The 13,104-nt window shown below is 30.9% G+C and overlaps 1 protein-coding gene across 1 annotated transcript in view; it reads right to left on the bottom strand.

Moving 5' to 3' along the window:
- LOC115877727 (dynein heavy chain 2, axonemal) overlaps positions 1 to 13,104 on the bottom strand; it is a 129,843-nt gene that overhangs the window by 40,363 nt on the left and 76,376 nt on the right. The window contains exons 42-49 of the mRNA XM_030894014.1: positions 11,683 to 11,886; positions 11,026 to 11,236; positions 8,755 to 8,953; positions 6,485 to 6,617; positions 6,251 to 6,428; positions 2,900 to 3,168; positions 1,388 to 1,539; positions 1,146 to 1,278 (exon numbers count right to left, since the gene is read on the bottom strand). Of these exons, the coding sequence (XP_030749874.1) occupies positions 1,146 to 1,278; positions 1,388 to 1,539; positions 2,900 to 3,168; positions 6,251 to 6,428; positions 6,485 to 6,617; positions 8,755 to 8,953; positions 11,026 to 11,236; positions 11,683 to 11,886 (1,479 nt within the window). The remainder of the gene's footprint in view (positions 1 to 1,145; positions 1,279 to 1,387; positions 1,540 to 2,899; positions 3,169 to 6,250; positions 6,429 to 6,484; positions 6,618 to 8,754; positions 8,954 to 11,025; positions 11,237 to 11,682; positions 11,887 to 13,104) is intronic.

Genomic DNA, 13,104 nt, shown 5'->3' with positions numbered 1-13,104 from the left:
TAGAATAGGAGTTTTAGGATGGGAGTTTTATAATAAATTTAGGATAAGAGTTTTAGAATAAGATATTTATAATAGGCGTTTTAAAATAAGAGTTTTCTAATAGGAATTTCAGGATGGGAGTTTTAGGATAGGAGTTTTAGAATAAGATATTTATAATAGGCGTTTTATAATGGGAGTTTTATAATAGGGATTTTAGGGTGGGAGTTTTAGGATAGGTATTTTAGAATAGGTGTTTTAGAATGAGCGTTTTTGGATAGGTTTGTTAGGATAGAAACTTTAGGATAGGGTGTGCGCAGAGAGAAGATGGATGAGTGTTTTAGGATGAGTGTTTTAGGATAGGGGTATTATAATAGGAATTTTAGGATGGGAATTTTAGGATACAAGTTTAGGATGGGAGTTTTGGAATAGGAGTTTTATAATAAAACTTTTAGGATAGGAGTTTAATAATAGGTTTAGGACAGGAGTTTTAAAATAAGATATTTATAATAGGCATTTTAAAATGGGAGTTTTATAATAGGCATTTTAAAATGGGAGTTTTATAATAGGGAATTTAGGATAGGAGTTTTAGAATGGGACTTTTAGGATAGGAGTTTTAGGATAGGAGTTTTAGGATAGGAGTTTTAGGATAGGAGATTTAAAATAGACCTTTTAGATGGCAGTTTAAGAGTATGGGATTTATAAGAGCAGTTTGGGATGGGAGATGGGATTTTTAGAATAGGGGTTTTGAGATGAGTGAGTTAGGATAGAAGTTTTATAATAGGAGTTTTGGGATAAGAGTTTTAGGATAGGGGTATTATAATAGAAATTTAAATTAAAGTTAATAAAAGTTTAGGATGGGAGTTTTTGATTATGAGTTTTATAATACGAACTTCAGGATCGGAGTTTTAGAATAGGCGTTTTAAGATGGGAGTTAGGATAAAATGTTTTAAATTAGCAGTTTTGGGATATTAGTTTTTTAGTATAGAAGTTTAATAGTATGTTATTTTATTTGCCAAAAAAAATGGGTGCGATCAATCAAAAAAAAGGATAAGAAATAACTCATATTCTAATTTTACTCAATTCTCTAATTTCACGAAGAAAAAACAATTAAAAGAGTTTTGGTTACTATTTTTTATTTTTATTAAATTGTTATGTAGAAAACTTACTCCAGCTTTTCCTGTTATGGTTTCGTTGAAATTTACGTCAGCTATAAATTTCATCGCCACTTCCAAAAGGGCTTGTTTCGGCCATTCGTGGAACCAATCTATGGTAGTGCAATTAACCAAAGCTGGATATTGCCTAAAAATAAGATAAAAGTATAAGTATAGTCACAATTTATTTCAGGGTTAAATTTCTAAAAAAAAATTACAAAAATTTTGTGACGATTTTTTCGAATATGTGTGTATACCTTAGTCTGTTCCTGAATTCATCTCCAATAGGGCTCATACAAAGAACGATATGCATGTTAGCTCTAGCTCTAGTTATCAGAAACTCGTATAGAGCTTCGTTTGTATGTATCACGCCAGCTTTTGTAGCTGCGCTTTCCAGTTTTCCTTTAACCTACAGAAATAAAATAGTTTAAAGAATTGAGGCAGAGATCATTAAAATTAGTCCAGCCGTTCTTGTATTAAGCTTGATTTTCATGCATCCGTTATCCGACGATACGATGATACGTTATTAATTTTATTGGTTGAATTTAAAGACAGACAGTTTTTAAATTTATTTCATTTTCATTTGCGTGTGATTGGTGTCATTTTATATTTTCATTTCCATAACGATTTCGCTGTTCTACTTATAGTCTAAGAGCTAGCAACGTTTTCGAGGGAGAATTTTAAGTAGGCTGGTTCTTTAATATATCTTTGCTATGCTTTCCTGAGCACAGTGCGGACAGTCTGGCTGCCGGTAGACGTTGCGTTCACTACTGCGCATCATATCTGTATTCAACATCTATGCACTAGTGCGCATCACAAATTTGCTCTGTATTTCAGGAACTAAGGAGGCTACGACAAACCTATGTGTAGCATATTTAGTTTCATAAAAAAGTAGCAAAGCAATGTGTGTAACACATGAAAATAGGATACCCTGTATCAAGAACGGTAGACTAATAGGATTGCTCATCCTCATAAGACGTACGTTCGCCTCTTCCCGCGCTTCAGCTGACAGTTGTGACGTCATTGTAGTCCTTGTCAAAGCTTTCGTGGCCTTGTCATGATAGTGTGTATTATTAGTTGCCTATGGTAAACTTATAAAAATAACAGCTGAGAAATTTTGAGTTAATTATTTTGTCAATTTTAAATGTGAAAAAGGTGTCTTTAAAGTTTTTAGAACTATAGAGTGTATAAATACGTTCATTTTGTGTTGTGGATTGTAACAAAGTGCACACTAAGTGCCCTCGATTTTGTTTATTAATTATTTTAAAGCAAAATATGGAAGTACTCTAAAAATAATGCTTGCAAAAGATGATGCTGAGAATTGCTGTTCTCAAAAATGCATTATCCGAGTCTTTAATACGATTTGTACAGTTAATTTTCTATACTGCATACATATAAGGTGTTTAAATAAATAAACTAAATAATGAACGTTTTGCATTCGGCAACCAATAATGCACGTGTATGTATTATTGGTTGCCGGATAAGGACTAATAACCATGACAAGAACTACAATGACGTCACAAAGCGAGTAGTTTTCGCATGCACCTGGCGGACACTTTTGGCTGAATGAGCAGTCCTATTAGGTTAACTGTTCTTGACCCTGTATGTGATGCGCAGTAGTGAGAGCGCCGTCGGACCATCACATCAACGGATAACGGACGCATGAAAATCAAGCTTAACCCGACTTGGTTTTATTTATTTAGATATATTGAATAAATGTTTTGGTGTATTGTGTTGAATTAGTGTTTCATTTTGCTAAAAACACCAACCTCTTCGAATTCATCGGGCTTGTACAGGTTGGCCACTTCACCGCTGCTCAGCATATTATTGACGATTTCCAAAAACGCTTCGTCGGTTATTTGAGTGTCGTTGAAGAGGAAAGAAGTTTGTTTTCCAGCAACTCCCGTTATACCGTATAGAGTTTTTAAATCTTCTTTAAACTCGGGAACCTTGTAACTTCTGGTAACGGATATTTGGTAAGTGCTGTACTCGCAAATGTAGGCTGATATTCTGGCTAGCGATTGTCTACCACTACCACCTAAAATCAAGTAAAATTGTTGGCATAGTAATGTAAAAATCGCATATTTGTATCTTGTAACGAAAATATTTTCGTTACATTTTTCCTTTTATATCGTTTATCCGTTTTTTTATATATTATCGATTTTTTGCGGAACCTCGATAGTGGTACACATCACTAGCGATGGTTGTTATAGTCTGTCCAACGAGAAGATCCTTGACAGTGATAGATGTGTCTGTCATTTTAATTTCAAAGTAGTTTATTTTATTTTACAAAGAAATAAGTTGGTACAACTGGAACGCATAGCAGGAAATATTTAAAATTTGATTGACAAGATGACAAGTGATTACTTCAAAATATTGTGAAAAAAACTGTATAAAACTGAAAAAAGGTAATTAATCCAGTTATTTTATTTAATAAAACGGGTATGTGTTAATACAAAACAAGTAAAGAACAAGACACTACATACCAAAAATATAAAAGAACTATTATTTACTTTTAAGCTTTATAGAACTACCGCATTTATGATTATGTTATCAATATAACTTATGTACAAATACAAATTTAGCAATATTCCACCGGAATAAATAAAACAACATAGGTAAATAAAACAAACTATTTTTATTAATAATAACTCCTACAAATTTTATACCTTAAAGGTTGATTAGTGCTAATCTTGAATTTTTAAACCAATTTACCTTTTGACATTATTTTCTGCAATTACTAAAATCCATTATTTGCCTATCGTGTGATGTCGATATTTACAGCTACTCCCATCGGCGTCCGTTTATCGTTCATCGTTCCGTCAAACCAATAAAATTGAAATACGATCTGTCATTTTTTAAATAAACCAATAAAACTGGTTAAAAACAACAAGACACGACGCATGACGGATTTATATTTAAACCCATCCATAGATAACTTAAAAATAATTAGAAACTTTTTTTAGTAAAATAAATAGATTGGTATGGGACGTCATCTGCTTTTCTTCTGTCATCGTCTGTCGAAATCTTACCTGAGAAAAAAAACGGAGTATAGTTTAAATTGTTTAAATATTTTATATATTTTCTGGTTGTCTATGGGTTACCGATAATAATTTGTTTATTTTTAATGAAAACGAAGGTTTATTATTAATATTTTGTTTAGTGTTAAATAATTAAGATGCAATTGTTACACACATTTTTTTGAAGGTATGTAGGAAATTTTATCGTATTTATTATTTTTACTATTAATTATAAATTTTTTATATTGACATTTGGTACTTAACGCATGTCTAAATGAATGGGAGAATTCTATAAAGGGACTTGTTTTGCCGAAAATCACTCTCTCTCATCTCGATCTTCTTTGCTTAAACACCTATTTTTTTTCCAGACACCGGCACGAGATACGACTTGGAAATTATTTATTAGTTTTATTTTTTAAACATTTCTTACTATATAATATGATTTAATTATTTGATTTAATTATTTAATTAGCTTGTAACTTTAAATTCCTTTTTCTATTTTATCTTTTTATCTCACAGTTCAATTTTTTTATCATCATTTCTTTATCTTCTTATCTTAGTAGCACGTATATGGTAGTTTTGTAAAAAAATTTCTAATACCTTTAACTTTTATTTAGTACTAATTATTTTTATCTTTCTTATTTATGTACTGAGACGCAAGCTGTCGAACAGGAATCCGCAGAGGTGTTCGATTTAGCAATCTCAGGGGCCATGAATAGAATCAATCACTGCAGGAGTACTCTCAGAGACGAACCAGGAGGGACTCTGGTAAGTAAGGATTTTTTATAATATTTATATTATACGACTTATGTCACCTTTAACGAATCCTTGCTTGCCAGAAGGCAACTCTTGTTTTATCTGGACCCTGTAGTGGTGGTGTCTATTGGCAGGCCATTCGACAGATAGATTTTTGTTTTTTGTTGTTTTTGGATCACTCTAGGGAACGTATCTTTACCTCGTATCTGCCAAATTTACCTTATCTTATCTTTATCTTATTTGGCGGATGCATTATCTTTGTTCCTGGAGTGACATATCTTTTCTTTTAGTTTTTATCTGTCGAATTGCCGCATTTATCGTTTTTCGTATCTTATCCTATCTTTCTATTTACCTTTATCTTTCTATCTAGTTTTTTTATTTATCTTTTAATATCGCATTTTAGTATTAACTTTTGTTCTAATTTAAATTTTCATATATTTCTAGTTTTTTTATCTTACATATTTTTTTATTCTTTTTACACGTGTCTACAAATTAAATCAAATAATTTACTGTAACAATATATGTTTTTTTCAAGTCGTACCGAAGTGATTGTGGTGGTATGGAATTTTCTAGAGAGAGAGAGCAAAATATTTTTCTTTTTTATATTTTTTATAATTCTATATTATATTCTTTATATTCTTTAAATAATTTGGACAATCTTTTCAAATATAACTTAATTTAAACTGTCATTGCCTATTTTCTTTTTTAAATTTTAATTATAATTTTTATTATAATAATTAGTAGTTGGATTTAGATATTGATTATTGTGTATTTGAATCACTAATATGTTGTTTAATCATAAGTTATTTTTATTGTACCTTCATTGGCAACCAACAGACAGTTCAATTGGTAATTTAGAACACCACCACAAAACTGGGTACTTATCAATTGTGTTGAGTAGAATACTGCTGTTTGTTATCTTCTAGGAAGATACGAGAATTGATCCTCCCCATAAGTAGCTCACGCACTGAGACTGGTGGAGTCTCACAAGCTCTCCAACGTTAGCCGGATAATCACGCTACCCACCAGCAGACGAGTGCAGCGAAGAGGGTGAGGCCTTTCTCCCAACCAACCGAAGCAGAAACACTTAAGTATTCCAGTTGCATATCTAATCTCATATAATCGAGACTGTCACAGCCAATTACATTGATTGTTTATAATTGTTAATTAAATATAAGTCATTAATGAAACTTTCTATTGTCTTATTTAATTCCAAAGCATACTTCCACAAACCAGTAACTTTTAGAATTTTGTGGGTTATAATCTAATCTCCACTAATAAACGAGAAACCAGGTAAAACACACGAAACTGGGACATTCTGTACAACAAGAATAATAATAGTACCTATTCCAACCAAGAGCATGTTTCCTCTAGGCTGCGATATAACTCTGACAATCCTACAAATATGCTCTAAGGCGTCTGTGAACAGTACCAAATCCATAGGTACCACTCCTGGCATCACGTTGTATTCCTCCATTTGGGTGTTAAGAAAATTTTTCAAATTTGTTCTATTCGCATGCTCCTACATTTGTTTTTTTTTTATTTAGTAATTTTTGGATAATAATTTTTTGAGTATACCTCGTATATTCCATAAGGATTAACAAAATCCGCGTAAACCGGGATATCATTTCCTGGGCACAAACTATGCAATGTCAGATCGAAATGTCTTCCCAGTTGTTCGTTCATTTGCGCATAAAACCATTCTTGATCGCTAAAACACATAAACAGCACAGATTATACTCCTTCATTAATATTTTTATTCAAAGATTTCATGCTATGCGTTCCAATTGTACCAACTTATTTCTTTGTAAAATAAAATAAACTACTTTGAAATCAAAACGACAGACTATATACAGGGTTGTTCACCACATACGACACGGAGTATTGTAGCTAAACGATTAGATTTATACAAATTGTAAGTTTTGGGTTCGTTGAAGGACTATTAGAGCTACAATTTAAAAATATTTTTACAAAATACAGAGTGTCCCAAATAAATAAAAAATATCAAAGTTGTATTTTTTTAAATGGAACACCCTGGATATTATTACATTTTTAGTTTCTACGATTAAAATAACGGTAAATTTGATTAAGGTTTATTACACTTAAAACCTTACCGTTTCTGAAATATTTTCATTTTTGTGAAATTGCAGTAAAAAATTTACGGCTTCATTTCTCCACGGGTATCGAAGTTTTTTATACTAAATATTTACTGAAGATTATTTATTTATCAGATATTGTGATGCAATAATAAAAAATATACTACCTGATACAGAGTGTCCAAAAATGTATATTAAATAATTACTAACTTTAAACTGCAATAACTTGTTTAATTTAAATGGAATACTCTGTATATTTTACGTGAATCAGAAGCACAATATAATTGTCTATCAAATTGTATTATACCATTTTTTACCTATCTCTTCAAGTTTTCTTAGAAAATGCATTTTTTGTAATTTAGACCTCATTTATCATTATACACATGGAATATTGACATTTTAGATTATTTTTAAAGATGTAACAAATTTTCAAAGAGTACAGATACTAATATTGTCGATATAGGTCGCTTATTTCATTTAAAAATAAAAAACTGTTTAAGTATTTTTTGTTAAAGAAGACCAATTAATATAATCCCAATATTCAAACTGCATTAATTGACTGTTTACATTGATTAATAATAATTGTTCCAAATACTAAAAAACTGAATTTTGGATGTGTATTAGACAGTGTGGTAAAAAGTAACACCTTATAAATTTTATTGAATTTTTTTGACGAATGCTTATTTATAAAAACAGAGACGTTCATTTTCATAACTTATTATTATATCGATTTCTGAGTCAAATTCACATTGATTTATAATAATTTATTAATTAAAACAATTAAGTATGTAATTTAACTAATTTTTGGGCGGAAATAATGGTGGTATATTTAATTGGTATACTCTTTTAAAAAAATTTAAATAGTTTTATTTTTGTTAACAAATGGGCTTGCAATATTATTATTTTTACCACCTGTACATTTTGTACATATGTTGCTTTATGCTTGCAAAAAATCTAAAATGTCAATATTCCATGGGTATATTGATAAATGAGGTCTAAATTATAAGAAAATACATTTTCTACGAAAACTTGAGGAGGTAGATACGAAATGGTATAATACAATTTGATAGACAATTAACTGTGCATCTGATTCTCGTAAAATATACAAGGTGTTCCATTTAAATTAAACAAGTTATTGCCGTTTATAGCTAGTAGTTATTTAATATAAATTTTTAGACACTCCGTATAAGGTATTATTTTGTTTATTACTGCAACACAATATCTGATCAATAAATAAACTTCAGTAAATATTTAGTATTAAAAACTTTGATACCCTCGGAGAAATGAAGCCTTAAAATTTTTACTGCAATTTCATAAAATTGAAAATATTTCAAAAACGGTAAGGTTTAAGTGTGATAAACCTTAATCAAATTTACCTTTATTTCAATTGTAGAATCTAAAAATAGAATAATATACAGGGTGTTCTATTTAAAAAAATACAACTATAATATACATCTTTTGCTTATTTGGGACACTCTGTATCTTGTAAAAATATTTTTAAATTGTAGCTCTAATAGTCCTTCAACGAACCCAAAACTTACAATTTCTAAAAATCTAATCCTTTAACTACAATATTCCGTTTCGTATGTGGTGAACAACCCTGTATATACTTGCGTATGTCTGGTTTGCGCAAGTATACTGAAACATGCGTGGAACTGGCTTTAATTTATTAATGTAAAAATAGGGCATGCATTGGACAACCTTCCTTCGTAGTTATATTTAATAAATATTGTTTTTTTGTAACAAAAATACCTTTCATCTATTAGTCTGTCAAAAAAGACTCTGAAACACTCGTGAATCCACAATCTGAGCAAAGAAATCTTGTCGTCCTGGTAATCTCGGTGACTTCGCAACAGACCTTGAAATATTTTCGAAATATCTCTCAAATTGAAGAGATAGTGAATCTTGGTTGGAGTTGGAAGCATTTTCACTATCACGTTATTATACAGATCTAAAAAAATCAAGATCAAAAATTAATAGTTAATTCAAAATTCAATTGTATATTTCGTATTGGGTGAGAAAAATGAGACACTCAACTATAAATATTTTCTTGATATTCCCACTTAAAATAATTTAATAATTTTATTTTTTTAATAATAATATTCTTAACAATATTTTTTTGTCCGTTAGGCAAATTTGTTTATTGGTAGACCACTGTTGACAACAATTTTTCTCCGTTGGATTAACGCAGCAGTTTTTTACACAGTGTTACAAAGTGTTACTAGTGTAAATAACTGTTTTATTTTGTAGATTTTTTTGCAGTGGCGAAATACCCATATAGGACTTTTTGGAAAAATATCTGGGTCAACTTTCGTTTAGCTGAAATCAGTTATCAGAAAAAAAAATTGTCTTTAAAAAGCTACTGTGAATCACGGAAAACACAAATTTTCCTGCGGAAATGCGTAAATTCCAAATTTCGCACTTTAGAATTACTGAAATCTGCTAAAAAAATAGGTTTTGCGTTTTATTTTTAATATTTTTCTGAACATATAAACACAAAAATTTTCCTGCGGAAATAAGCTGTTTTCATTTTCTAAGGAAATTTATTAGACTTTAGAATAACCGAAATCAGTTATATAAAAAATAAATATATTTTTGCCTTTTAGAAGCATTCACGAATTGAGGAAAATAAAAATTTTCCTGCGGAAATAAACTGTATCCATTTTTTGAGGAAATTTAGAATAGCTGAAATCAGTTATATAAAAAATATATTTTTGCCTTTTAAAAGCGTTGACAAACTCAAGAAAATAAAATATTTCCTGCGGAAATGCTTGATTTTCATTTTCCATTTTTGTAAGCATAAATACATAAAAAATAATCTTTTTATCACTTTTGAACCAAATAAAAACCATTTAAAAGTGTCTAAAATGCTAACCAATCTAATAGTATTTTTACAAAATCACAGTTAATTATTAAAATATAAAAACCACAGCTTAACACCCTCCACAAAGAAAAGCTAACTAAAGAAACCCAAATCCTAACCAATCTAATATTTTTGCAAAATCACAGTTAAATATTAAAATATAAAAGAAAACTGCATGATCCAATGATTTTTTGTTTTGAATCAGCCCTATTTACGTAAAGCTTTAATAAAAAACAAGAATAAGTGCAACATTCCGAGCATGGCCTATTTTTCATCTGGTCGGGCCCTAAGGTCCAAGCCAAAAATTCGGGCCTTCTTTTCCAATAAAATTCAAAAATTCTCAGTTAGTTTGGGTTAAAAATAAAACGTTATTTTTAGATTGAGGAACCGTCGATGCCGGTTTCTTTGATATAAATTTATAAATAATTTTAAAAAATGCATTAATTATATCAATCTCAAGCTTATTTTATTTAATTCTATTTTCCTTATCAGAGGTAACTGTTTTTTTTCTCTGCTATGTAAATTTACAGTTGAAATTATGAATATTTTACAACCCTTAACGGGCCCCACAGACCACCGGGCCCAAGGCCCGGGCCTTATGGGCCTTATGGTAAATTAGGCCCTGATTCCGAGGTACTTATAGTTTACAAGTACCTATTTTATCTATTCTACAAGAATTGTTATTTCTCCGAAAGATGTTTTACCCCACCCAGCATCCCTATTCGCTCCCGGGTCCCGTAAGCTTCTAAACTGAAAAATGTATGAAAAACGAAGTGCACAAAATGACATTGACACATTTCAGCAGGAATTTTTTTGTATTTCTTTGCTCGTAAAGGCTCGTATAAAACAAATATAAGTTCATTTTTCATGTAACTGATTTCGGCTATTCTAAAGTGAAAGCATTTTTTTATGTAAAATAAAAATAAAAAATTTCCGCAGACACTTTTTTGTGTTTTTATGTTTAGAAAAATGTCTAAAACACACCCCGAAGACTAGTTTTGATGTAAGAGATTTCGGCTATACTAAAGTCCGAAAAATGAAAATGATGCATTTCCGTAGGAAAATTTTTGTATATTTGTATATAAAGTCATTTTTTATATAACAAGATTTCAGCTAAACGAAAGTTGAGCCAAATATCTTTCTTTTCTCAAATAACTAACCTATAGTAGTTTCGGTGATTGTTTTCCCGACAACTTTAACGCCTTCGTCGAAACTAGCCAAATGCTGTAACAGCATAGTGCCGTAGATTCTTTCGATCGTAGCTTCGTCAGGAAACGTCATGCAGATCAGGTTAAACTTGCTCTGCAACCGGTCAGAAATAACTTGCCTGCCTCCGCCAGGGGGTCCCATAGAAGCCAGTATATGCATGTTCTGTTTTTAATAGAAAAATGTCAGAAATAAGTAATACGCTAAGAAATACAATGATTTTAAGAATACAAGGACCAATAACAATAGGAGCAAAATTGTTACAAGTTGACACCAAAGCTATTTTGCCAGTGCCGTACCAGAGGGCACCTAATACAAAACTAGTGTCTAAACGAATGACAATGTCAGGAAATAAATAAATAAATGCGGCAACTTGATATTTTTTACAGCAGTGCTACCACCTGAATCCCCAGCGCGAAACTTAAATTCCTGTTAGTCAGCCCGTCGCCGAATATGTCCATGGTTGGCTACAATGATTTAAAAATCGCGCCCTCGATTACGTAACTAAAAGTTTAATTGGTATCGAGTATACTTCTTATGATAATTTAAGATTACTAAAGTGAATTTTACCACTAAATAATAATAATACTAAAATAATTAATAAAAAATACCTCTACATATTTTCGGGTTTGCTTTTGTCTGTCGTACCAGAAATCGTAGTCCATCCATTGCCTCAACAATTCCAACGGAGGCTGGGAACCGTATGTTTCTTTGGCGGGCATATTGAGATCGTCCAGAAAAGTTATCATTGTCTTGCCACCAGCGGGAGCATAGTGGCCTTTTGTGCGTTTTTCTACTCTACTTTCGATAGTGTTCTTGAAAAGACAGTAAAGCTTGATGAGTAAAAGTGTATTACGTACTAAGTAGAAAAGTGTTTTATTACTTTCGAGAGACTAAGGGTGTATTCCGTTGCTTACCTTGGTTATGGTTTTATGTTCCGTTTCTATCGGTTTCCTTAAAGTTTTCTTATTACGGAACACGGGTCCTGAAAAATTCGGTTATAACCAAAGGTTATAACTGTCACAAAACTAACCAGGGCGAGAAGGCTGGTTTTTCTGGTTTTGTTTGTCAATCAATGTCATTTATGTGACAGAAATCAAGCAAATATTGGAAGTTCGAGTAAAATTCTCATTTAATTTCTAAAATTTGTAATATTATTTTGTATTTACATCCAAAAGCAATGGAGGTAAGCAGTAAAGGTAAATAAATTTCATTAAGTAAATAGAATGACTTTTTAGGATTTAAACTTATCAAGCAGCCATTGTTTTTTAAAGTCAGGAATATTTAAAGAAAACATGAAAAACATGACAACAAGTAATCGGAAATGTTTTGTAAGCTATAAAAATATAAATATTGATTAGATTTGTTTATTTATTATTGATCTGTTTTAATATTCGACCTGCAAATCTTCACTTGATCTGTCTAACGAGTTTAACAGTTTATTAATAAGTACTTTTCAATATTAAACTCCATTGAGAAGAAGAAGCAAACGTAAAAGCAGAGAATAGGTACATTAAAAATTTGACGTTTCCGGTATTTTACCAAACCGTTCCGTGTCAAACCGATGTTTTTCAGGAACCGTTCTGTACCGTAGTTTACCGGTCTGGTTTGCCTGGTTTTGCAACGGAATACAGCCTAAATCTCTAGTCTATAATGCCAACGTTCCGTCGAGGTTTGTATAATATTTTTTTAACCAAGTACATAATGAATCAAGTAAAAAAAGTAGCTGCGACAATATTGCGACGTGCATTCTTTAAATATTCTGATGACATAGACGCCAACTTTCATTGATTTTCCTTTTGAATAAAAAGATTAAGGAAGGACTATAATGCTATCCATATACTCATGCATGGTCGACGGAAAGAGGACTCTAGGGTGGGGATCCTTGACAATTCTGTTTGACGTTTCATTTGACACATTTAAATTTGATTTGAAATTTTGCGGATTTGTCAGTCTTTACTAAGCTTATTTTATGTTATTAATTATTTATTCTACTACTGATAGTTGTTTAAAGGTAGTAAATCTAGAAGGAA

Source organism: Sitophilus oryzae, unplaced genomic scaffold, assembly GCF_002938485.1.
Source record: "Sitophilus oryzae breed Bouriz unplaced genomic scaffold, Soryzae_2.0 scaffold_1498_pilon_pilon, whole genome shotgun sequence".
Lineage (NCBI taxonomy): Eukaryota > Metazoa > Arthropoda > Insecta > Coleoptera > Curculionidae > Sitophilus > Sitophilus oryzae.
The sequence above is the reverse complement of the archived record's forward strand: the minus strand, read 5'-3'. Positions and strand labels throughout refer to the sequence as shown.